Source organism: Thamnophis elegans, chromosome 7, assembly GCF_009769535.1.
Source record: "Thamnophis elegans isolate rThaEle1 chromosome 7, rThaEle1.pri, whole genome shotgun sequence".
In the NCBI taxonomy this organism is placed as follows: Eukaryota; Metazoa; Chordata; class Lepidosauria; order Squamata; family Colubridae; genus Thamnophis; species Thamnophis elegans.
In genome coordinates, this window is record NC_045547.1 from 21944591 (window position 1) to 21972010 (window position 27420).

The 27420-nt window shown below is 42.7% G+C and overlaps 1 protein-coding gene across 2 annotated transcripts in view; it reads left to right on the forward strand.

Moving 5' to 3' along the window:
- DENND2A (DENN domain containing 2A) overlaps positions 1-27420 on the forward strand; it is a 94416-nt gene that overhangs the window by 27145 nt on the left and 39851 nt on the right. For both annotated transcript variants that reach the window (XM_032221559.1, XM_032221560.1), the window contains exons 2-4: positions 19085-19183; positions 21239-22438; positions 23305-23432. In XM_032221559.1, coding sequence (XP_032077450.1) covers positions 19098-19183; positions 21239-22438; positions 23305-23432 — 1414 coding nt within the window. In that variant the 5' untranslated portion in view covers positions 19085-19097. The remainder of the gene's footprint in view (positions 1-19084; positions 19184-21238; positions 22439-23304; positions 23433-27420) is intronic.

The window sequence follows — 27420 nt, forward strand, 5'->3', positions numbered from 1 at the left end:
CAATAGAAATTTTGGGCTCAATTGTGGTCATAAGTCAAGGATTACCTGTACTGCCTCCAGATTGTACTTTCTGATATTATCCATGGGTCCCAGAGACAGTCTTCAATATAAATTAATATGAATGCTGATTCTGCTTTGTAGCTTGCCATGTTTCCATTTAATACTTTTTAAAAGGATGGAAAATCTAACGGGAACCTACAGATAACTGGTGTATTGGTTCTAAGGATACAATATTGCGGAGCCCAACCTGAACAAAGCTGTTCTGTTCTCCATCAATAAAAATAAACAACAGGGCATCCTAAAACATTGGTTAGAATTGAAGCTAAGGTGATGGAGTGGGCAGAGATGCCAAGATTGACTGTTTTAATTAAATAGAAGGATTTATCTAGTTTTGTTTCTACGTGGAACTGCTTCTGGAATTTGTGCTCGAAATTGAACAAGTGAAACTTTGATTTTAGGTTTTGATGACTAGATTAATTTTGCTATAGAAATAGTTTGAAATAGAAATGTAAAGAAAAGGGCTGAGGTTGTAGCTTTTTTGGTGTAGTTTACTGCACTGAAAAAGTCAGACCTCAACTATTTTTTCTTTCCTTTTCTTTGCACTTCTTTCTTCTTTATCTTTCCTGACTTTTGTTTCTAGTTGCATTTTATACCATAACACACTTTAATAAAATATTAAATGGAGCTAATCCTTTTGACAAATACTCCTTGATATTCTTCTGCCTTCTGTATTTTTATAGTTCAATTACAGTTTCCACTCCTAACCTACCAATAATATGGGTTGCAATTATGGGGGAAGAGAGAATTTAGAATCTGTCCTTTCAGATCCACAACAGGTCCTTAATGCTCTTTCTGTAGCACTTAATTTTCTTGACTTCTGAGACATTGTACATGCCTATCTTCCAGAATATTTGATGATTAGTATGCAGACCAGTAATTTTTAGTAGTTATGGAAAACACACATGCACAAGCATACATGAGTGATTGCTACATTCATTGTAAATAGAAAAAAGAGGATGCAGGTCAAATGATGGGGAATTTTAGATTACTCAGATGAACTACCCATAGTTTCCACTGGAAAAGACTCCAGGATGTGGAGTCCTAAAAAGCCACAGAATCATTGTGGATCTGGAGAGGATAGAAAGCAAAGCAGGATTAGGCATAGGAGATCACTACAAAATACGAAGATCGTGAAAGGAAGATACAAAGAATTTCCTTGCAATTGTCAAGAAAACGACATGGATAACTCAGAGGAGACTTTAACTTTTAATTGTGAATTATATGTTACACATATGTTATTTCTCACCAAGCTCCTGTTTCACATTGCCTATATATTACTGTTTTTTAAATGCTGTTATCAGCCTTCTCCAGATGGGTATCCACTTGTTTTATGATACAGCTCCACAAGTCCTGTTGGCTTAATTGTCAGTTTAAGTGGACTATTAATGTTTGATAAGGAGTGTATTCTGTTCAGCACTACTTTGGATTTGTACCAACGGAAAACAAAATGCGTTCATTTCTGGACCATCAAGTATCATCTGATTTCTATGGAAACTGGTGCAATATTGTTCATAGTTTCATTGCATTTAGAAGATCTTTGAATTTCTTGCCTGTTTAATTATGCCAGTTGCAGAAGATCTTTAATTTGCAAGGCCAAGAGCCATCTTTGGTGAGATGGAAAGCTATATAAATTTGATTAATAAATCATAAATAAGTTGCTTTTATTTATTTTTGACGGGGGGGGTAAAGGAAAGATTGGCAATAATTGAGATAGATACCAATTTTGTTTCTTAAAATAAGTTTGGGCAATTTCACAGAATCCTGATTTCAATATGATTTTTCTTTTAGGTAAATATATACAAGTGAAACTCGAAAAATTAGAATATTGTGCAAAAGTTCATTTCTTTCAGTAATGCAACTTAAAAGGTGAAATTAATACATGAGATATACTCATTACATGCAAAGCAAGATAGTTCAAGCCGTGATTTGCCATAATTGTGATGATTATAACTTACAGCTCATGAAAACCCCAAATCCACCATCTCAGAAAATTAGAATATTACATGCAATCAATAAAACAAGGATTGTACCTAGTATAATATCGGACCTCTGAAAAGTATAAGCATGGATATGTACTCAGTACTTGGTTTGGGCCCCTTTTGCAGCAATTCCTGCCTCAATGCAGCGTGATATGGAAGCTATCAGCCTGTGGCACTACTGAGGTGTTATGGAAGACCAGGATGCTTCAATGGCAGCCTTCAGCTCTTCTGCATTGTTTGGTCTCATGTCTCTCATCTTTTTCTTGGCAATGCCCCATAGATTCTCTATAGGGTTCAGGTCAGGCGAGTTTGATGGCCAATCAAGCACAGTAATCCCACGGTCATTGAACTAGGTTTTGGTGCTTTTGGCAGTGTAGGCAGGTGCCAAGTCCTGCTGGAAAATGAAGTCAGCATCCCCATAAAGCTTGTCTGCGGAAGGAAGCATGAAGTGCTCCAAAATCTCCTGGTAGATGGCTGCATTGACCCTGGACTTAATGAAGCACAGTGGACCAACACCAGCAGATGACATGGCTCCCCAAATCAAAACAGACTGTGGAAATTTCACACTGCACTTCAAGCATCTTGCAGTGTGTGCCTCTCCATTCTTCCTCCATACTCTGGATCCTTGGTTTCCAAATGAGATGCAAAAGTTGTTCTCATCAGAAAAGAGGACTTTGGACTGCTGAGCAACAGACCAGGTCTGTTTTTCTTTAGTCCAGGTAAGACGCTTCTGACATTGATTTTCAGGAGCGGCTTGACACGAGGAATATGACATTTGAAGCCCATGTCCAGAATCTGTCTGTGTGTGGTGGCTCTTGATACACTGACTTCAGCCTCAGTCCACTCCTTGTGAAAGTCCCCAACACTTTTGAATGGCCTTTTCCTGACAATCCTCTCCAGGCTGCGGTCATCCCTGCTGCTTGTGCACCTTTTTCTTCCACACTTTTCCCTTCCACATAACTTTCTATTAATGTGCTTTGATACCGCACTTTGGGAACATCCAACTTCTTTTGCAATGACCTCTTGAGGCTTTCCCTCCTTATGGAGGGTGTCAATGATGGTTTTCTGCACAACTGTCAGGTCAGCAGTCTTTCCCATGATTGTGATTCCTACTGCACCAGACTGAGAGACCATTTAAAGGCTCAGGAACCCTTTGCAGGTGTTATGGCTTAATTAGCTGATTAGAGTGGGACACTTTGAGCCTAGAATATTGCACCTTTTCACAATATTCTAATTTTATGAGATTGTGGATTTGGAGTTTTCATGAGCTATAAGCCATAATCATCACAATTATGACAAATCACGGCTTGAACTATCTTGCTTTGCAAGTAATGAGTCTATCTCACATATTAGTTTCACCTTTTAAGTTGCATTACTGAAATAAATGAACTTTTGCATGATATTCTAATTTTTTTTTGAGTTTCACCTGTATTTTAAAACTCTGAAAGATTGTATATCTTTATTCCAGTCTGCTATATTATTTTTTCTCATAACAAAATGCAGGGAACATCTCAGTAAAGCTGAAATGGTTTGAATAAAGTTTTGCTTTGGAGCATAAATTAAGTAGTTGCTTCTCAACTAGAAACCCATAGCAAGCAACAGAAAAAGGAAGATCTTGCCCAGATTGCACATTTTCTTGGCCGCACTTGCTGAAAATTTATACTATTTTGTTTTGTTTTTAAACATACACTACTTGAATTTCTTTTTCTTAGTTAAAAAAAACTTGAGCTGGTGGGAAAATAAAGCTGTCTTCAAAGAATCTCAGTGTTATTGACTGAACCCTTCATATAGCCTTCCCCTACACTTGATGTTTTGCTGATACATTGCACTGCACTTCTCATCAAAAACCACGTTTAGCGGAGGTGATGGGCTTGAAGTTCAATCCAGGGACCAAAATCCCATATTGGGAGGGTAGAGAAAAATATCATCAGGAAACATCCGAAGTAATTTTTTCCCTTTGAAAGAAAAGTAATCCATCCGCGTTTTGGTTCCTCAGGATAAGAGAGATCTGAAATTAGAAAAGAGCAGTCCAAGAGCAGCTGCTGGTGAAAGGTGATTACAGCTTATTTCAAGGCCATTTCCTGCATGCCAGCGATAGGACAGTAAACAAACGCCTCTTCAGAAGGACAAAAAAACCAGGCAGGAGCTGATGTGTGGAAGGAAAGGGTCATCACAGGGTCTTCTTCTGACTGGCAAGAGGAAGTGCTTGATCACGGGGCCCTGGGAATCCAAAGCAAGCATGCCTGTGAGGAGCTGTGCTCAGCCACTTGCTCTTCTGAAGTCTTCTTTTTTTAGTGTCCTTCCCACCATGTATCTAATCAGAGAACTTATTTGCTTCTTTTGTTACTCCTTCTGCATAACAATAGCACTTATATAATGCTTTCACAGCACTTTACAACCCTCCCTAAGCGGTTTACAGAATCAGCATATTGCCCCCAAATAATCTGGGTTCTCATTTTATCGACCTCAGAAGGATGGAAGGCCAAGCCAGTAAGAATCGAACTGCCAAATTCTGCCAGTCAGCAGAATTAGCTTGCAGTACTGCATTCTAACCACTGGGCTGCCATGGCTCTTCACCATGGATGGTTGTGCTTTGTGTGTCTACTCTTTTGCAAGGTGGAATTGACATTCCTAAGGCTATCGGCTTATAAGGGGACACGGTGGCTCAGCGGCTAAGACGCTGAGCTTGTCGATCAGAAAGGTAGGCCGTTACTTAGCTTCTGCCAACCTAGCAGTTCGAAAGCATGTTAAAATGTAAGCAGAAAAATAGGGACCACTTGGTGGGAAGCTAACTGTGTTCCATGCGCCTTTGGCATTTAGCCATGCTGGCCACACAACCACAGAATTGTCATCAGACAGCGCTGGCTCTTTGGTTTAGAAACGGAGATGAGCACCGCACCGTCCCCTAGAGTTGTGAATGACTAGCACCTATGTGCGAGGGGAACCATTACCTTTAAGGCTCAGGAGATCCAGGTGTGGCTTGACCCCTTTCCCTCTTGCCAGTTGATATCCCATGGAGGCTAACCACAGGACCATTCAAAAGTGGTAGCAATAGCACCTAGACTTATATACCACTTCACAGTGCTTTACAGCCCTCTCTAAGCGGTTTACAGAGTCAGCATATTGGGTCCTCATTTTACTGACCTCGGAAGGATGTGAATCGAACTATTGGCAGTCTAACCACTGCACCATCATGGCTCTTTGCTGCCTTTCTGCTCTTTCTCCAAGTTCCCATTATGATGCCATCTGTTTTTGCCGTTCTAAATTGTTTCCCTGCCAAACCTCTGATCTGATGGAGAGTTTACTTGGTGCCGAGTTTTATCTCGGTTGCGGTCAGAACATGTGAAGAAGCTGTAAAAGCTTTGCAGGCATTCTGAAATAGTAGTAGGCAGAACACTAAAAAGCATTTAGAATAGTAAACTTGCAGGGAACAAATCCCTTCATCTATTAAGGTTTTGAAGAGACCAAGCAAGAAAAGAGAATTTGAAACAGTTAAGTCTCTTACACGGTTTCCATGAATGTTCTTCATCATATATTTCCATAGTGCCCTCTTGGTGATTTGGCATTGGGGAAGAAGGGGGTCCATCTCATTGCCAATTTGAAGATTTCATTGTTCTCAGGAGTTCAGAGTGTAGGTTGGCAAGGACAATTGGGACACTTGCAGGGGTGGCTGTGGCTTCCCTGCTTTATGGAAAGCAGCCTCAGAGCCTTGTGGTTCTGTGATTACTTGCTATCCCATAGGCCCGTGATAGCGAACCTATGGCATGCATGCCGCAGGTGGCATGCAGAGCCCTCTCTACCGGCATGCCAGCTGTCAGCCCAGCCCAGCTTGACTACGCATCCACGCATGTCTCCCAGCAGCCAGCTGATCTTCAGGCCTCCACTGCACATGCACAGGGGGTGGGGCACATGTGTGGGAGGCACTCATATTGCATTTTGGGGGTTTGTGCATACGCGTGCCCATTTTGGGCCTGGAAAGCCGCCTGCACCTAGAAGCCAACCTAGAAGCATGGGGGTGCTGTGAGGGGGGGGCGTGCCCCGTTTTGGGCCTGGAAAGCCGCCTGCACCAACCTGGAATGCAAAAATGGGCGGAGGGGTGGGGCGCATGTACGGGGGCACTCGCATTGCATTTTAGGGTTTTGCACAAAAGCTATGGACACTCAGCACCAAAAAGGTCAGCCATCACTGCCGTAGGGTAAGGCAGGATGGAGGATAGCCAAAAGGGTGGGGAAGAAATCATTGGCCTGGGGGAAGTTGGGGGGCAGTTCTTTAACTTGCTGAGGCTTGGATTGAGTGGGTCAATGGCTAATGACCAGTGAAATTTGCATAATGATAGTTACTTGGACTGCCAGGATTACAACCGCTAAACAATAAGATGACCTGCTTTGCAACCACTGAAATTCTGATCCCAAATAGCGATCATAAGTCAAGGGTTACCAGCATGAAGGCATGATTTGTTTTACTCCTGGTTTGCTAAGATGCATTGGCTGGGGTTTCACAAAAGGCTAAACTACAAACAATCACCTGCCGTCCACAGTGGTTGTATTCATCCAGTTTGCTTAGCCAAAACCAAATAAACCACACTATGGCTTAGAGAGTAGAATAGCCATATCGGGTGTTGTTAATGGAATAGTACATAGCGGAATAGAAGAAGATGTAAGAAAGTAACTACATTTACAAACCTTTCCAGGCCACAATGTAGTTTGGCCCATTGTGCTGTGCGGTCAAGCATCACACATAGCTTAGTGCAATGATGGTTGTTAACCTTTTTGTTGTTGCGTGCTGAAAGCGTGCAGGGCACATCCATACCAGTGGTGGGTTCCAGATCCCGGTGCAACTGGTACGGTGCAACGGGGCCGGGTGTCCACCACATGAATGTGTGCAGCATGCGTGCACACATGTGTAGTTACCGCCTACAATGCTCTGTGATGTTTCTGCGAAGCTCCAGCTGCTCGGTGGAGCATCCGCAGGAGCCATATGCTCCGTGCATGTGCGCGGAAGCCCCGAACAGCTCAAATACAGGTAAGGATCGCAGGTGGGCGGGTGAGCCCTTCGGAGCACCATACCGGAATGGTACCTGGTGCTCCCAGCAGGCACTGGTATGCCTGTACCTGGGTGTACTGGTCACATCCCACCACTGGTCCACACGCATAATGCAATGCATGTGCGACACCCCCATGCCCCGTTTTGGGCCTAGCAGGCCTGCCTGAAGCCTCCTGGGGCCAAAAATGGGGGGCTGCCACACATCCCCAAACCCCTGATGCATTTGCATGCAACCCCCCCCACCTGTCATGCATGCACACGCATGCGTGGCAAAGACCCAAAAATAAGCTACGTGGCAGGAGGCACGCACATATGCGCAATGGAGCTGAGCTGGGGCGATGGTTCGCGTGCCCGCAGAAAGGGCTCCGATTGCCACCTGTGGCATGCGTGGCCTAGGTTCGCCATCACGAGCTTAGTGCAGTTGATAAGTAATCAGTGGCTAAGCTGGGTCCTTAATCCCAAATGGGTTTAAATATGCCGAGTTCTCCCTCCCTAGCCTTCTATCTGTAAAGAGAGAGGAGCTACTGATTTACTTTGCATGACTTTTGTGAGAAAATGAGAATATAGATGAGAAGCTTTCTGGATTGCGGGAGGAAGGGAAGCATAGTTAGATAGACTTGATCATTGGTCTCTTGATTTGCAAACATCACTTAGGGGTACGAGGCATCATGGGGGATGGATCCCCAATAAAGCTGCCCCTTATCCCCTCCTCCCATTCAGATCTTGGACTCCCGAGAGGAGGCTCCTATTTCTTTCTGTGTCCAAACAGGCCTCAAGAAGTACTTGTTGCACTGCTCTTATTTCCTGCCTGTCTTTCAGATGGGTAGGATCGGTTCTGCAAGATCTCATGGGCTTCATGGTCATCTCCCCCCCTCCTTTCCAAAAGGATTGTGTAAGAGACAATAACTTTATTCTTACAGTGGAAAAGTCCCCCCCTCTCTTTCTCTCCCCCCCCCCAATTCTTGGCTTGTGGGCTTAGCACAATGCCCTCTTAAGAAGCAGTGAAAGGGGAGAGGCCGAGAGCTGCTTTTTCCAAGCAAAGTGGGGGCAGCGGGAGCCTTTTCGCTTCGTTTGCAGTGAATGTGGAGCAGAAGCCCTTCCTCCTGCAGCTGTAGAATAGAACTCACTTTCGCAAGAACAAGGGAGCTGTGACCTCAACTAGCACCAATTATTCCTTAGAAAATCTTTAGAGACCCTACCCATCCATGGCCTTTGGAGCAGCACAGATTGCCTGCTGTTGCCCTGGGAATGAGCTGAGCTCATTTGGAGCCTTTCTCTGTTGATCAAACAATATCACAAAATGCTGCAGGCTTTCTGATTGATGTCCACTGCTGCCGTCATCATAAAATCTCTCCACTGTCTCTTGTGCCTCCCAAGAGATTGCCTTAACAAAGCACTATGTGTTTTGACAATCTCAAAAAGGGGTTCTTGCTGATTTCCCCTGGTTTGATAACTCATTTTTACTGCTTTGGTTTGCTTGCTTCTTTTTATTTTTATTTTGGTAAAATGAAAAAAAAAAAGAAAAGCAAATGTAACAAAACAAAATAGCACATGAATTTATGTTTCAGGTACTATATAACTGTGGTGCCAAACCTATAGCACATGTGCCACAGGTGGCACATGGAGCCATCTCTGAGGACACGCAAACCATTGCCCTAGGTCAACTGCAGCGTGAATGTTCATGCCGGCCAGCTGGTTTTTGGCCTTTGAAGGGCCTCCAGAGGGCGGGTGAGGTTGTTTTTGCTCTCCCCAGGCTTCAGGAAGGCCTTCTACCGGGCCTACCGGAAGTTCGGAAATGGGCCATTTCTGGCTTCCGGAGCGGCTTTGGGGGGAGGCAGTTTTTGCCCTTCCCCAGGCTTCAGCAAAACCTCAGAAGCCTGGGGAGGGCAAAAAAGGACCTACCAGGCCTACCTATGGGCCATTTCTGGCCTCCAGAGGCTTCAGTGAAGCCTGCTAGGCCCAAAATGGGGCAGGGGTGGGTGGGTGTCATGCGCTCATGCGTGGGGGAGATGTAGGGGGGGATTGAGTTATAGATGTGGCCACCCGAGCCAAAAAAGATTAGCCATCACTGCTATATAGTCTAGATTACGGTTTTTCTGTTTTAATGTTTGTGGAAGATATGGCATGGAATGAGAGGTGGATTTCACATAAGTTTACCACCAGTTCGCCCCGCACGGGGCGGGGCACGCATGCACACATCATGGAAAACGTGGCTAAATAGGACAGCATAGAGCTGGGGCGGAGGGGCGGACCCACCCGCAGGTCACCACTCCAGGTTCGCCCGTACCGGCTGAATACCACCTCTGCATGGAATGGATAAATACATGCATAGAAGTGAAGTGGAGTTGTAATTATGAATGAAAGGGCTTACCATCCAAGGAAATTCCCTGACTTACGGGATACAAGGGAAACCAATTTATGGAGGAGCCAAGGATTTGATGCCACCCTGATACTGGTGAGATAAGATGTGGTGAATATATGATGTAGTAAAGTAGGAGGGCAGAGTAAATGGTGTTGCCTGCTTGCTGGCCTTCTCTTGTTGAAGGTGTGAGTTGTTTGATGGCAGTTGTATAAGAAGGAGTAAGTGAAGCATAATGATTCATGTCGGGAGATGGAACCCAAGTGATAGAGAAAGTAAACCTATCTTGGTTGTGATGGGTTGGGGAGGATAAAGCAGGAGCAGGGGAGCAAGGCAAGCCCTTTTAGGAGAGCCAACAGTTTGATTTCAGGCCCCAGTTTCATCTGGTAGCCCCTGTGTATTGATGGCCTGTGATCTTAGTTTGTCGATGGTAAAAGTGAAAGTGCAAGGAGCATAAATCCTTCCGTTCCTCACCATCCAGCTGAAGAAGCTTCTTGGATGAGAAGGGAAACGTCTTCAAAGAAAAACTAGAAAGTCCAGTTGCCTCTTGAAAAAAGCACCTTTGGGATAACCATGACCTGGATGATTGAGAATCTCCATGGACATTTTGAAACTCTCATTTTACTGCTACATAATTTAATTCTGAGTTGTGTTTTGTTGTAGAACTGTTTGGGTTTTTTTTTTCCATTCATTTATTCAATTTCTATAGCCACCCACCTCAAACTAATGATTCTCGCCATCTCTGTGGTGCCTTCATTTATTATGAATTGGTGGCATGTACATGAAATTGATGGCATATAAATTTCATAATAAATGTGTCCTTGTATGAATCGTTGCAATGTCATTTGTGAATGCATATGAAAGTAGGAATCTGAAGTCTCTTGATAATTTTATGTTATTCTCCAGTGAGTGGTGATAAAGAACAAATCAGCGATGAGTTTGGAGAAAATTGTACAATATTGTGAATGAATGAGGGAAAATTTATCCCATTACATGACATGAAAGGATGTTTGAGGATGACGTAGGAGAGCTAGAAAAAGTGATAGGCCCATTCAGAAACTCAAGAATGAATAGGAGGGGTAACTAGTATATTTCTGCTTAGAAAAGGTGATTGTTTAGAATCACATTGTTTTGTTCAGAATACATGATTTGAGTATTAATCTGTATGTACACATGGAGGAAGAATAATATAAAATAATAAAATTAAGAGAATTAATATAGGATACAAGTGTAATAGGGATGCGGTGGCTCAGTGGCTAAGATGCTGAGCTTGTCAATCAGAAGGTTGGCAGTTCAGTGGTTCGAACCCTAGCACCGCGTAATGGAGTGAGCTCCCATTACTTGTCCCAGTTTCTGCCAACCTAGCAGTTCGAAAGCATGTAAAAATGCAAGTAGAAAAATAAGAACCACCTTTAGTGGGAAGGTAACAGCGTTCTGTGCACCTTTGGCATTTAGTCATGCTGGCCACATGACCACGGAGATGTCTTCGGACAGCGCTGGCTCTTCGGCTTTGAAACAGAGATGAGCACCACCTGCTAGAGTCAGGAACAACTAGCACATATTTGCGAGGGGAATCTTTACACTTTACAAGTGTAATGAGAGATTTTGAATGTTAGATGGACTATTGTTTGGTGGTAGAAAAAGTGGATCATTGAGATAAAAAAGTAGGCAGGAAAGAAAGAAAGTGAAAAAGTAGATGAATTTTTAGTGAAAGTATAAGTGTAGAGTCTACCAGAATGAATGAAAAAGTCAAACATTGTGAATATGTTGAAAAATTGTAGGTCTACAGATGATATACCAGACAAATGTTATGAGAGCCAAATAGGGTACAAAGGGGGTGTAACTGTGTGACTTTATTATCTGTGTGTATTGTGCATCTGTGTCTTGACAATTGGAAGAATGTTGTTATTATTCTCCTATCCAAAAGGAAAGGTAGCAAGTGTGAATGCAAGTATTACAAGTGACTCGCTTTGCTAAGTATACCTGGGAAACTGCCGAAATTCTGATTGAATGCGTGGAAGAGGTGCCAATGTATAAAGTTCTGGAAATGCTGACGGATGGATGGCAGAGCAGATATTTGCTCTTCTGCAGGTCATTGAGAAAAATTTATTAGGTTTATTGATTTATTAAAATATTTGACAATAAGAATAATGCTGAATTGTTTTCTGCAAATACAAGGTTCAAGATATGATGCCCTATAAAATATGTTGGGAATCCACTTGTGTGATTTCTTGGCACCCTGGCTGTGGAGAGTAATAGGAATTGTAATGCCAACACATCTGGGGAGCACTAAATTGGAGAAGGCTATTTTGAATTGTTAGATGCAGCAACAGACTCTCCTGGGAAATAGTTTTGTTTCTTTTGTTGAGAAATTTTGAAGCAAGAGTGGGATTGCTGTTTCTTGGGGTTGCGATAGCTGTTGAAAGATTTTCCAGCTCTGATTCGATTACCATATTTTTCAGACTAGAAGATGCATCCCCCCCCCAAAGTGTGTGAAAATGTTGTTAAGTAAGCTCCCAGTTGGGAGAGCGAGTACGTTCAGCGAAGCGTTGTGAGACTTGTGTTGGAGAACAAACAAACCAGCATAAAGAGACACTGCAGTTTAAATAGGCTTTTACTTCCGTGGAAATAGAGATATCAGAGTCCATCAAACAGTCCAAGTCATACACTGATAATTCAATCAGTCATCAATGTCTTTCAGTTAAGGGATAATCCAAATAACATAGTCCAGTATCATATAATCAGTTCAGTATCAAAGTTTGCTAGCAGTTGCAAAACCCAACCGTTAGATTATATTCCTAACAAATGTCTGTGTGTCTTATAGAGCAAATATTATGGCGGGGGGAGGGGAGTTTGTGTGGCGCTGATCAGCTGTTCTAGGTGGTGTTGATTGCCACCGCCTATTGCTGCCTATTGCCACCATTGCTATCCATTCATGGCAATCGGCGAACAGGCTGCAGAGGCAGTGAACGGCGTTGGCGAACAGGCCACGGTGGCAAATGCGGCCATAGTGAATGGGCCACGGCAGGTGCAAACGGGCAGTGGAGGCAGAAGCAGATTTTTTTTCTTGTTTTCCTCCTTTAAAGCTAATGTCTGTCTTATAGTCTGAAAAATACAGTAGGTCTTTTAAAGCAGTGGTCCCCAACCTTTTTATCGCCACGGACCAGTCAGCCTTTGATCATTTTACCGTGGCCCGCTGAGCGCGCGCAGGGGTGGGGGGGGGCATTGTTCGCGACGACACATTGATTGTTTATATATCAGATTGTTTTGATTAAACAACTTTTATTTTATTGTATTTAAACATGCCTTACAAAATAAAATACAATTACATAAATATAAAGTGCAAGGCTACGCTACTAGCGCTGTCTACGCTAGCCCTACGTAGCTGCGCAGGCGCTCTTAGGTTTTTTTCAGGAATCGGCCAGCGCTGAAGCGCTGAAAAGGAATGAGAAGGGCGGCGCTGGACACAGAGGTGCGGTGGGCCGCTGGTGATGTCAGAGTGCCACCAGCGGTCCAGTAACACCCCTTGTGCCAGTTAGCCCTAATTTGCATACAGAAAGAAACTATGGCCCCCGGCCGCTGCAGCGATCATGCCCCCCAGCCGCTGCAGCGATCATGGCCCCCGGCCGCTGCGCGGCCCGGTGCCAGGTACTCCACGGCCCGGCACCGGTCCGCGGACCGGGGGTTGGGGATCACTGTTTTAAAGTATTCTCTGGAGTCTGTCAATCTCCCTCTTGTGCTATTGGAGATTTGGAAAGAAGTTAGTGCTGTATTTTCTCCCAATCAACACAACAGAGTGTCCATCATTCAATGGCTAAAAGACATTCATGACACACTTTCAGCAATTGGGCAGAAAAGCCACAAACATTAAATTACCCTTTGAGCAACATTTGGCTCTGTGAAAGATGCTGTGCTATGAATTGTATTGTTGCTTGGACAAAAAGTATTCCTTCAACCTATGGTATTTTAACAGGCTTGCTTGCCAAGTTCAGCTCTCCAAACACTGACAAAATAGGAAGACATATGTAGCCTCTTCAGAGTAGCAAATCATGACTGTTATTACATTACGGCCCTATTGATTCATACAACATACTTAGCTCGGTTTTAGGGCTGCGGGGTAAAGCAGGACTTCAAAACCAAGTTATCTGAGGCAGTCATCTAACCTTGAGAGATTAGTTTTAGCTTCAAGAAGGTCTGGGTTTGTTTGAGCTAAATTAACTCCCCCAGGTTCTCTCCAATTACTTATCTGAAGTGTAACTGATCCTTCTAATAACCATGAGTGAGATGAAATTCTCTCAAGGTCCTGCAGAGATGCAGTTTCCTAGGCTCTCTGTCTCATTGGACATTTGGATTGACACACAAAAACATCTCTTTAGTCCTTCATGGGGACAAAAATAGGTATAAATGGGTGTGGAAAGGTTGGTACAATTATCATTCCTCTATTATTATAAAGTCTTCAAAATCTGAAAGATCTGCTTCCTGCTTATAGTAAGCACCCTGAAGACAAGGCAATCTTGAAGTTCTTTCTCACTTTCTCACCTCTTTCTGTGCTAAGCCATGTGAAAAACAGCTGCAGATTGTGGGTCTAGCTAGTCTAAAGAAAAGAATAATTAGGGGTGACATGATTGCAGTATTTCAGTATTTAAAGGGCTGCCACAAAGAGGAGGGGGTCAAATTATTCTCCAAAGAACTAGAGGGCAGGACAAACAATAATAGTTGGAAACTGATCAAAGAGAGAAGCAAACTGGAACTAATGAGAAGCTTCCTAACAGTGAGGACAATTAACCAGAGGGACAGCTTTGCCTTCAGAAATTGTGGGAGCTTCGTCACTGGAGGTTTTTAAGAAGAAACTGGACAGTCACTTGTTTGAAATGTTATAGGGTCTCCTGCTTGAGCAGGGGACTGGACTAGAAAACCTCCAGCTCTATTATATCCTAATTATTATTCTAATCCAATGCGTCTATAATAGCTTCTCTGGCATTTCCCCCCCCCCCTGAAGTTTACATTCATACTTCTCTACAACCCCCCTCCCTCAAAGGATGTCTGGAAAGAAGCTATTCTCTTTAGCCAGGAAAATAGAAAAACACCACAAAAATACATCTTGCACTGATGAATATGATGTCATTTATTATGTTAGTGAATAGATGCAATCTGATCTTTTCACATAAAAAGGAGGGAGGGCCCAACTCTCTGCATAGAAAATCTGGGACAAACAGACAAGAACATGGCTGCCTTGAAATTGCCTCTATGTCACAATTGAGGCTGGAACGGTTGTGTTTTTAACATTTATTTTCCTTCTAACAAATCCAGATAGATTTTCACACCGATTCATTCAGCAACTGAATGTTATGACATCACTAACCAAAGGGTCCTCTTATGTTCAGCCTCCCTGTGTGTTTGTGATTCAGATGATGGGTGATTGGTTTGCAATTATAACATCACAACCACTGTTCCCTCTAAGGTGCGCGGCTGCGCGGCCGCGCACATGGCAAGAAAACCCCGCGCAGGACTTTTCAACTCCCGCGCAGAGATTTCTTTCATAGCAAATGTGGGGAAGTCCTTTGCAGGCAGCTAGAACTGGCCGCCCGCAAAGGACCTCCCCAGAGGAATCTCATGTCCTGCAGCCCAAACTTTCTCCTCCCAGCAACTTGGCCTGTTGGATACAGTTGTGGCGGGGGAAGAATGGGCTGGGTGGGCTGGCTGGCTGGGGAGGAGGGAGCCCTTTAAAGCCCTGCTGCCGCATCTTCCCAGCAAGACTTCCTTTCGGCTCGCGGTTTCCCTTGCCTGCCTTAACCAAAGCTTGGTGCCCCGCCTCTGCTTTCGCTCTCCCTCCCTCAGCTGTGCAGCAGCAGCAGCTCTCAGCCTAGGGTGGCAGCGTCACGCAGGCTGTGGAAGGAGGGGGAGGAGGAGGGAACCAAAGAGAGGCTTTTAGGGGCCTGCGCCCCACAGCCAGGACCGTCCTTGCGCCTCAAGCCGCGTTTCTTCGTGCAAAGCCCTTCGGGCGTCAGGCGGAGCTCTCGGGTTGCCCAAACCAGTTCCTCCCAGGTTCAAAACTACGGAGGGAGGAACTGGATTGGGCAACCCGCGCTCACACACACACATACACACAGAGAGATTCGGCTGCGTCCGGCGCTCATTTGCAAAAAGCCCAGAAAAGGAAGTCGGTCGGGGGCAGAGGAGAGGGGGGAGACCCGTCGGAGAAACCTCCTGACCCGACAGTCCCGAGGCCGGAGGAGGGGGGTTCTTCCCCAGACAGGGCTCCCCAGGAGAGGGCGAGGCACCCCTCCCCCATCTCCCTACTGTCAATGTCGCACAGGAGGGCTGTTTCTATCTCGGTGCTTTCATGGAGAGTCAGCGAGAGATCCAAGCCGTCCAGCGAAGACAGACTGCTGTTTAGTAAGAATGTTTTAAATATTGCATTTCAGCTTATTTGTCATGGATTGGTGGTCAACCTACTTGCAAATACAAATTCTTTTTCATATGGCGTGCTGGTGCTCTGCAGATTTTATTTGATTTTAGAAAAAGAAAATAAAGGCTTCTTGGTCCACTTGGACCGGAAAGTCAAAATCCAGAAAATTAACCTTGTTTAGGAAAGTTTTGCACTGATGGAAAAATAGTGTTTTCCAGTGAAAGTTTTTTCCCTACTTTTCCTTGTTTGCTTTTTTGGCCTCTATTCCTTCTCTCCTCTCCTCTTTTCTTTCTTCCTTTTTTCTTCCTTTTTTCTTTCCTTCCTTCCTTCTTTCTTCCTTTCCTCTTTCTCTCTCTTTCTTTTTTCTGCCTCTTTTTCTTATCCTCCCACCCTCCTCTCCCCTTTCTTTTTCTCTTTCTCCTCTTTCCTTTTTTGTCTCTCCCTCTGTCTCTGTTTCTCTCTCCCTCTCCCTTCTTTCCTTCCTCCCTTCCTTCCTCTCCCCTCTTTTTTTGCTTCTTTAAGTGCTCCAATTGCTAATCTACATCAGTTGGTAATTTATTCATAACTTGCTAAATCACTGCAGACTATTGGATAGTAAGGGGGAAAGTATAGTCCTCAACTTACAACAGTTCACTTAATGACTAAAGCTACATCAGCACCGAAAAAAGTGAATTACAGCTGTTCTTCACACATGATCATTGCAGCATCCCCATGGTCATATGATCAAAATTTGGATCTTTGGCAACTGCCTCATATTTATGATGGTTGCAGTGTCCTGGGGTCACCTTTTGCAACCATCTGCCAAGGAAAGTCAGTAGGAAAGTCAGACTGACTTAACAACCAGGTTACTGATTTAACCGCAGTGATTCACTTAACTGTAGCAAGAAAGGTTGTAAAATGGGGCAAAACTCACTTAACAAATGTCTCATTTAGCAATAGAAACTTTGGGCTCAATTATGGTCGTAGATTGAGGACTACCTGTATAGGGAGATTTCTTTACTTAATGGATATTTACATGGTAGAATTGAGTTTCAAATAACACTAATTTCGTTGTCTTGGGTGACATCTATGAAAAATATCCAGGTGCTCAGGTATGAAAATGTGCTGCTCAAACACTATACTTTTCTGCTCACACTGAAAAAAAATTAGAGGGAACATTGATCACAACATCCTGCGGCCAAGTGATCACTATTTGCAACTTTCCCTGCTTCCTCTCACAAAGTTAATGGGAAAGCCACCAGGAGGTTGCAAATGGGGATCACATTACTGTGGGATGCTGCAACCACACAAAATTCATCTAATAATGGCAACTGGGACTACTAGAACTGTCGTCATGCCTTATGATTACATTGCTTAGCAACAAAGCTTTTGGTCCCAATTACCATCAGTAAGCGAGGACTACCTGTACTTTTAATGGGAGCTCTAAGCATCAAATTGCAAAGAGGAAATTCTGGCAAGATGCAGTCATCGCTTCCAAGCATTTGTAGAAGGAATTCTTGAGTGCAGTTGGATCTTTGGCTTACAGGACAACTACTGCCTATGTAATTATGGGGAGACAACATACTGTAGGTAATCCGGGCCTTTGTATATGCCCAGATAGCTTCGACTATAACCTAGAGCTGTGATGATGAACCTATGGCACGTGTGCCACAGGTGGCACAAAGCATCCTCTCTGTGCGCACACAAGCTGTTACCCTAGTTCAGCAGGCGTGCCTCTCGCTGGCCAGCTGGTTGTCTGGTCTCTGTTGTACATGCGTGGGAGTGGGGTGCATGCCAGGGCGCATGTGGGGGGATCATGCGCACATGCATGTGGGTGGGCATGTGTGGAAGGTGTGCATGCATGCACAAGAATGTGGGGCATGGGGAGGTGTTCATGCGTGGCTGATGGGCGCATGCACGGGGGCTGCGCGCACACACATTCACACGTGCACTTACTCTGAAAAGGTTAGCCATCACTGACCTAGAGCAGGGGTGTCAAACTCAAGGCCTATGAGGCCACCCTGGAAGTTTGTTCCCTAACTTCTGGTTGGGCCATTTTTCGCCTTCCCCAGGTTTCGGGAAAGCCCCTGGAGCCTGGGGAGGCAAAAACTCCACGCCCCATATGGGTGGTCATTCACATGCGCGGGGAATTGTGCACACATGCATAGGTGGGTGGGCACATGCACAATAGCGCATGCACACACAATTTTGGCACACCTTTAGAAAAAGGTTAGCCATCACTGACCTAATCTCTGCCAACTGAGCCAGCCTGCACCAATATCTCTTCAAGTGCCCCTTTTCTCAAAGTACCTTCTTCGGTTAATTCCCAAAGTGCAGGCTGAGAATCTGTTTAGTTTCAGAGTCTGAAAAATCTGACTGAACTCATTAACCTAGTTTAGTTTTACAACTATAATTGAAATGGGGGCATTTTATGTCAGCGTTGGCAGCAAACTTTCCTAGGCCCCCCCAGAAGGGGAATAGGATTCAAAAGCAAAGGGGAGAAAGGAGGCTGGAATAAAAACGTCAGAGATTACATAATCCTCATCAGTGGTTGATTACTGTCTTATCATCAGTGTTTTAAATGGCACTCTGTTTCCTAAAAGCAATTTCTCCATGGGTAACAGGACAGTTAACAAATTTGTTTCTTACATTTCTTCTGAGCCTAATCACTATCCCTGGCTTTTAATTAACGTAGCTCTTTTTCCAGTCTGTGGGCCCCAGATATGATTGTGCTAAGGATTATAGGAATAAAACAGTGGACCACCCAGAACAAATCAAGTTGGGGAGTTTTCATAGAAAACAACATAAACAACTACTAAATAATTGTAGCATCTCAAAAGCTGCATTTTGAAGAAGGATGAACCCATAGTATGAATTTAGGAATCTTATTTTCACCCTATTTTATTGAATAAATCACAATTTTATTCAAAATACTATGTTTTCCAAAATTAAGGCAGGGTCTTATTTTCTTTTGACACACACCCCTGAAATAAGCACCTGGCCTTATTTTTGGGGAGATCTTATTATATTTGAGGTACAGAAGGTGGCGAGCGTGGTCACCTCATGGCTGCTGCTGTGTTGCAATATTTTGGGGGAGGGTTTATTTTAGTGCATGCGCTCAAAAGCCCGATTGGACTTATAATCTGGGGAGGTCTTATTTCAGGAGTATAGATGAGTAAAAAAGTATCTACTGCAAATCACGGGTCGAAGAACTCAGCTTTTTATGTATGAGTTGTTTTATGTGTTTCTTCCTAGGTGGCCTGAAGCCATGCCAGCTGCTAACACGATGACGGGGAGCGCTGTCCCCAGTGTGGAGAGCAAGCCCGAAGTCATTATTTGCAAAAACATTGAGAGGTGAGTATTCTTAATATTCTGTTTGTGCTGATTTCCAAATGAGGGAAGGGTAGGCAGGTATTTAGGCAGTCCTTGTTTAATGCCCAGTCACTTACAACTATTTGAAGTTACGACAGACTCCCTAATAGTTAGTTACAACCTTTCTTTGAGGTTATGACTGACACAACACATATCCTGAGGTAATGTAGCCATATTTTGGGTGCTTGACAATTGGCTCACATGTGCAACCATTTGTTACCTCATGGTCACACGACAGAATCTTATGATTTATTTTTTTGTTGCTGGCATAAAATGACCATTTGAGAAAATGGATTCCCTTTAACTATCATGGTTTACTTAACGGCTGCGCAGATTCATGTTACAACCATTGTAAAAATAAAGTCATAAAGTCAGGACACATGAGCCCCTTAATGACTACCATGACTTACAACCAAAGTTTCGAGCTCAATTGTGGTTCTAAGTCAAGGGCTTCTTGCTTCCTCCCCCAACTTCTTTTTTTATTCAAAAATACTTAGCCAAATTTTAAACTTTTCCAGAAACATGCACAGATAATGAAATAAGTTCCTGCAATTTACAAGTGCATTCTGTTGACCTTACTTTCACTAAGGCGCTAGTGGGGGATTTATTTTATTGTTTTGCATGGGGGCAGGAGATATCTAATCCCCATATTTATTTCTGCTTTACTGTCATTAATCATGGCTTTAGAAGCTTATCCAGGACATATAATAGGGGAGAAGAGGGAAAATTTAAAAGAGACAGTCAAACTTATTCATAAATTCTTTTTTTTTTTTTGAACCAAGAACCGGATCTGGATTTTGAAAGCTTTGCTAGAAATACAAACCTTCATATTTCAGTACTACACAAACACATGTCCGTCTCAGGCCTTTTGTTATATTAATATGTTTTAACTATTGTGCTAAATTGATCTTTTTCTGTTACTCTGACAGCAGCTTTTATTGTTTATATTTAGGAATGAAACAAACCCCTTATATATTCTAAGCTGTGAAAATAATCATTTTGCATATAATTTTGTATGTTATAAATAGGACATAACTCTTAAAACTGTAATAATAAGTACTCTGTTTCCCCCAGAATAAGACCTCCCCCAGATAATAAATCCAATGGGGCTTTTGAGTGCAGGTGCTAAAATAAGCCTTCCCCTGAAAATACGTCCTCCCCAAAAATATTGCAACACAGCATAAGCCATGTTCACCGTCTCCTGCACCTCAAAATAATAATACCTCCCCGAAAATAAGGCCAAGTGGGTTCAGGGGTTAAAAGAAAATAAGACCCTGTCTTATTTTTGGGGAAACACTAATAAATTGCCATTTAAAATCCCTCTGTTTAATATGCCCTCCTTTCAATATATTAACTTGAGGATAAGATTTTAAGAAAATCTCAGCACTGTATTCATCTCTGGAGCTACATATCATTAGTTTAGCCTCAGATAATAAACTGTTAAGTAGAAAGGTTTTCAGTCTAGCTTAAACATACATTTGAAGTCTGTGTGCTCTAGTTTTTATGTGTAAAGGCATGAGTAGTGTCCATACAAATATTTTCTTAATATAGATAACCCATCTAGGACCTCAAAACTAAGATCTTATCTAGGCTTTTCAGAAAGGAGGGTTTTTTGAATAGTTTCCAGATGCCCTCAAGTTAATCGGCTAATATAGGGAAGGGGGAAAATACCAAATAGTTTTATGTTGACAAATGTATTTATTTTTGGCATGAGCTTTGGTGTGCTCAAACTAATGGATTTATGCAAGAGTAAATGTGTTTTGCTTTAAGGTGTTTTGTAAATAAATGAAGTGTGCTAGATGTTAATGTTTTGCTGAAAAGATAGAAAAGCACTCCTCTTTGCAAATAAATTTCGATTAGTGGGAAGACAGTAAAAAAAATGCAGGAAAAACTAATAATTCTACACTCCTGTATCTTTTAAGTTAAAGTGTCATACATTTAATATTCAGCTAAATATTAAATCCAGCTCATGACATTGTACTGAATGACGAATGGCAACCTGTACATTTCTTCTGACCCTTGCCCTTTTTTGCCTAGGATCAGGTTTGCAAGTCTAAATAATCCAGCTGCAAAAACAACATTTTGGGGTGGGCTTTCAAAGCATAATTGGTCGAAGAGTGTTGCCTTCCCAGCCAAGCTCCTGCTGAAAGCAGAACTAGATTCCAGGGCAGAGAGCCCATTGAAAACCGTAGAGAAATTGATGCTGGATCCAAGGCTGGACTGTTTTCAGCAGAATATGCTAAGTCCCAAGATGATCATCGGAGATCCCTCAGTCGATCTCAACGTGCGGGAAAGCAGCAGGATTCTAAGGAAGCAAATGGGTGGCTGTCCGAATCTTCGGTCCGTTGGGAAAGTCAGCATGAAAAACAAGCCCTTAAGTATCAAGGACAAGATTTCAGAATGGGAAGGAAAAAAGGAAATTCCAGCTCAGGTGTCCCTGTGGAAGGAGGAGGACCAAAGTGTTAAAGAGGAACCCAGTCCAGTTTTGGGTGTAATGGAGAAGATGGCTAGGCATAGTGTTGCAATGAGAGATGTGGATAATAAGAGGCTCCCGAGTTGCAAGGGGCCAAGCAAGGAGGACGACAGGCATGTTGGAACTTTTAAAAACGCCGGGCAGCATGTTGTAAGGAAAGCTGATGTGAAATCCAGGGAGGAAGAATGTCATTTCAATGTGGGTAAATGTACTGAGTTGAAGGACAGTAAGAAGGAAGTCCAGAAGGAGAACCTATCTGTCTTGAGTCAGGTCAAGAAGCTGGAGCAGGCCTTGAAGTGTGGCTCATCTGAAGCCCAACCCCAGCTACCAGGTACTTACTATTCTCCACATTGTCTGCAAGAGAAGACAGGAGAGGATCAGGAGCCACCTGAAGGCCAGGAAAGTACCAACCGCTTAGAAGTAAGTAAGTGGCTCCTTGGCTTGGACACTGAAGCCAGAGAGCCAATCTTCGGGACTTTGGAAGAGGTGAAAGCATCTTGTGTGAAATGCAGATCTCGCAACGAAGAAAATGTGTACACAGAGCCTGGCTTGCCGGAGAAGAAACCTTTTATCAATCCGCTTCCTAAGCCTCGACGGACTTTCAAACATGAAGGTGAAGAGGGATGGATTCTGCCAGCTCGGAATAAGAGGCTCCTCCCCCCTCTTCCTTCTATTCCACCCCCTCCTCTGCCTTCCTCACCTCCCCCCTCAGCCATTAGTAGGAGGTTGAGGAACGGGAAGCTTAAGGCTAACGCAGATCACAGGTATTACTGTATATACTGATTATATCTGTTTATCTTAGTTCTTTTTAATGAGCAATATAACCTTTTGTGTATTCTGCTACATAAAATGGGGATATACTTCTATTTAAATTTACTTATACCATGCTAGTGGGACTAACAGAATGAATCGAAAACTTCATGAACAGATTTTGAAGAAGGATTTGGAAAGAATGAAAGGTGGATTCATGCAGATAGTCTAGGAATTGATCCAAGGCTAAAGAACAGGGGAGAAGGGGGGAAAGGGGAAATCTCAGAAGCAACCAGAAATTTTCAGATAGCCTGAGACAAAGAATCTCTTGACATATTGGAGAAAGGAAAGCCATAGCCTAGGAGATTTAAGTTCTGAAGCAAAACTTTTTGAGGGTTGCTTAAAGATGAAGGTAAAGGTTTCCCCGTACATGCTTGCTAGTCGTTTCCGGCTCTTGGGGGCAGTGCTCATCTCCATTTTTAAGTCGAAGAGCTGTCTGAAGACGTCTCCTTGGTCATGTGGCTGGTATGACTAAATGCCGAAGGCTCAGAGAATGCTATTCCCTTCCCACCTTGCATTTTTACATGCTTTCGAACTGCTAGGTTAGCAGAAGCTGGGACAAGTAACGGGAGCTCACTCCGATATGTGGTGCTAGGGATTCGAACCGCTGAACTGCTGACCTTCTGATCGACAAGCTCAGCGTCTTAGCCACTGAGCCACTGCATCCCTTTGGGGGTTGCTTACTGTGATATAAAGCTATAAAAATACACGTTTTTCTCTCTCCAGTATTACTTTGAGTGATTTGCTTTATGGTATTCCTTTGAGATATCTACCTTTTTCCCCCACCGCCTCTTCTGCTCTTTCTAAATAAATGCCCTAGGAAGTCCTATGAATTTGAAGATTTGTTGCAGTCCTCTTCTGAGAATGGCCGAGTGGATTGGTACGCTCAAAGCAAGATGGCCCTAACCCGCACTTTATCAGAGGAAAACGTCTATGAAGATATTCTAGGTAAGCATTCTGGAGATGAAAAGCACCTAGGGTGACCTTGAATGTTACTCTGTGGATGTGTGAATATTTAGCGCAAGTGTATGCGGCATTTTTCAAACCAAAGGTTTTAGTAAATGGAATAGTATGTACTAATTGTTCTGACCTAGGCTTCCCCAGTATCACAAAGCCAAGTCCTCGTCCCGATAAACCCCTTTTATTTAATTTAAAGTGAATTCCTCTCCAGCAAAATCTTTCCTCTCCCACAGTCTTTCAAGATAGTTCACCTTTATCAGGCTTGGAGAGTGGCCAGGCCGATATCTTTCAGACCCCACAATATTTGGCAAGAATGCAGGAATGAACTAATTGTCTCCTGCAAACACCCCTCCCCTTTCTCTCCTCTTTTATTCCCTATGGGAGGGCCCATTCACTGTCCACCTGTGGCCTTACTCCCAAGTTGACCCCTGTTCTTTAGTTGTTCCCTTCGTCTGCGCATACATGGGAACAGGTTCCAGCTGTTCATCTGCCTCACTGATGTCTGACTCTGAAGGCAGTTGATAACTGTCAGACGGCCCTGGCCCCCTCTCTGCCTCTGACGCAGAGCCCTCATCAGAGCCTTCCCCAGACTCCAGGACTGGCCCATGTTCCTCCCCAACCTCCTCATTGTCCGAATCTGCTGCCAGCTCTGCTGGCCGCTGGCGAGCCACAACACTAGTTTTCTAGAAGACAAGAGGGGTAGAAATTATAATAATGCTCTGTAAAAGTAAGAAAAGGAAACCAACAGTTCTCCTGCTATTGTTGAACTCTTAATTTCTGCAAACCTGAGTATTGCCATGCTATTTGGGGCTGATCAGAATTCGACATCTGGAAAGCTGGGTGTTGCTAGTTTGCATGTTTAAAATAACATCTCCTTGGTCTATTAAGGCATATACGGTATTTTTCGGAGTATAAGACGCACCAAGATTTTGAAGAGGCAAATTAAAAAAAAATGTTTTTGCACGCTGCAGATTTCCCATTTTTTTTGTCAAAAAGGGCATGTATATCCTTTAAGAGGCTTATAGAGTGCTCCTGGATGCTGGGGGCAGCACAATGAGCAAAAAACGACCTGTTTTTCGCTCATTTTTGCCCTCTCCAGCCCCCAGGAGCACTCTGGGAGCCTCCTAAAGGCTATGCACAGCCATTTTTTGCAAAGCTGGTGGGGTTTTGGGAGGCCAAAATGCTGTGTTCAATGTATAAGACACACCCAGATTTTCACCCTCTTTTTTGAGGGAAAAGGGTGCGTCTTATACTACGAAAAATGTGGTATTTTCCAGACTATGCTGTTTCTACTGAAGGTGAAGTGATCCAGCATATTTCCAACTCCTGGGTTAGGTGCTCTCCCCTCTCAGATTTTCACCCTCTTTTTGGGGGGCGGGCGGGAGGAAGGTGCATTTTATACTCCAAAAAATACAAAAATATATACATAATTTTTGAGATTACAATGGATTTTTATGGCATGCAATATCCTCTCATTTGTAGGAATAATATGCAGTGCATGACAGAACTGTAACCCTGGCAAGTCAGCAGAAAATAGTAGATGAAACCAACACAAGTTAATATGAGAAAAGGACAAAATACACTATTTCAGTGGTGTGTGTATACAGTATGTCAAAGCAAGGCAGACATTAGCATGTATATGTATGCTGCTTCCCTGAGTAAAACCTGATCCAAATGTGATCCATCACTTTGCTAATATGTAGTAATTAATGAGTTCTAAACAAATTGTTAATGTTCACCTTAAATTAAAGTAACAGACACAATCCAATCCAACATAGAATAAAACATGAAAATCAATAGTCAAAAAGCACATTTTACTGATTGACTCATAATACTAGAGATTTTTTTTAAAATTACTCTGTAATGAATAAATTGGAATAGGCTGCAGCAGTAAACTGTGTGCTGAGCCCAAAATAAACAAATTTCATTATAGATTTAATATGATATGTGAATCCAACTTCTATGTTGAATTGTACCTATGAGAAGTTGAACATTTCCAGCTTAGAACACACCTTCAGCATATTCTTCTACTTCCAACACGTTTCAGTACTTTCTTTTTTAATATTTCCTTTCTTCAAAACTATCCTTCAATTTTCCTCTCCTTTTCCCCTCATGCCATCCAGTCATGATATTGGCATTGGCTACTGATGCTCAGGTATGACCTTCACTCTCTTAAAAAAAATGAATGAATGAAGAACAATTGTTGGATCCTGGTTTAAAAGCTCATTTTGGACCAGTCATTCTCTTTCAGTCTCAGAGATTTTTTGGGGGGATGGATAAAATTGCTTTCTCATTGTTTAGCATTAAAGCCAACTTTCTGCAAAGTTGAATGAATACTCATTCGTTAGATGCAGCTGTTTACAAATTCAGAAAGAGAAACTACTGTAATGAATGTGGTATAAAAGTTTGAATAGTTTTCTAGTTGAATCACTGTTACTTTTTTTAAATGTACAGTTATCAGTAAGAGCCACAGAGATATGATTCCTTAAAGGTGCAGGTGGAAACAATTCCACAAGTGAACAAATACCCTGATTATTCTAATAAAGTCAAGTTGTGACCTTCATTCACAGAGGTGGTGTTCAGCAGGTTCTGATCAGTTCTAGAGAACTGATAACCGAAATTTTGAGTAGTTTGGAAAACTGGTAAATTACCACCTCTTACTGGCCCTGCTCCCATCTATTCTCTGCCTCCCGAGTCCCAGCTGATGAGGAGGAAATTGAGATTTTGCAGTAATCTTCCCCTGCCATGCCCACAGAACCAGTAGTAAAAAAATTGAATCACACCACTGTTCAACCACCTTAGGCTCCCCTAAGTAGCCATCTGAATATGTATTTGAAAATGAAGATAGATGGCTCTGCGATTATTATTATTATTATTATTATTATTATTATTATTATTATTAATGTAATTCCATGTTTAATGAATAAAGTATAATAATACTAATCAAGAAATTGCAGCTTCCTGCAATAATACCAGTGGAACTGCAAAAAACTGTGCTACTCGGAACATATATTTTAAGAAGATACTTGGTTGATACGTAGGACGCTGGCAGCAACCCGTATCAACCATCAATACCAGTCAATGATATTTGTGACGCATTTTTAAATGTTCAGTTGACTGAGTTTCATGTTTAATGAATAAAAAAGATAATAATAATAATAACAAGCTACCAACCATGTCGAAGAATTTTACAAGATACATCAACAAATTGTAGCTTCCTGCAATAACACCAGCAGAACTGCAAAAAACTGCGCTACTCGGAACATCGTATATTTTAAGAAGGTACTTGGTTGATACCTAGAATGCTGGCAGAAAACCGTATCAACCATTAGCACCAGTCACTGGTATTTGTAATGCATTTTTGAATGTTCAGTTGGTTGAGTTTCATATTTAATGAATAAAGTATATAATAATAATAATAACCCTTCACATTTGTATGTGGAGATTGTTTTGACTTAGGCATATATTGAAACATATGATTAACCAGTGGGTGCCTGACTTTTTCATTCAATTATATATACACTGCTTTTAGTTCCTGGAAGAAGTTTCAATCTAATAAATGTATTAGTCAATCCTTCCTGTCCCGATGCACCCTAAAACAGATTGATTTGCGGATCATCTACTCATAGAGCTGAATTTATAGTTCAGTGTACAGGTAGTCCTTGACTTACCATGGTTTGTTAATGACCATTCAAAGTTACAACTACTTATGAGCATTTTGTCACACGACCGTTGGTGTGTGACCATCCCCATAGTCGCATGATCAAAATTCAGATGCTTGGCAACTAACTCATAGTTATGATGGTTGCAGTATTCTGGGGTCATGTGATTACCTTTTGCCACCTTTTGACAAGCTAAGTCAATGGGAAAGCCAAATTCATTCAACAACGTTGTTACTAATTTCACCACTGCAGTGGTTCACTTTAACAACTGCATAAAACAAGATTGTAAAATGGGGCAAAATTCACTTAACAAA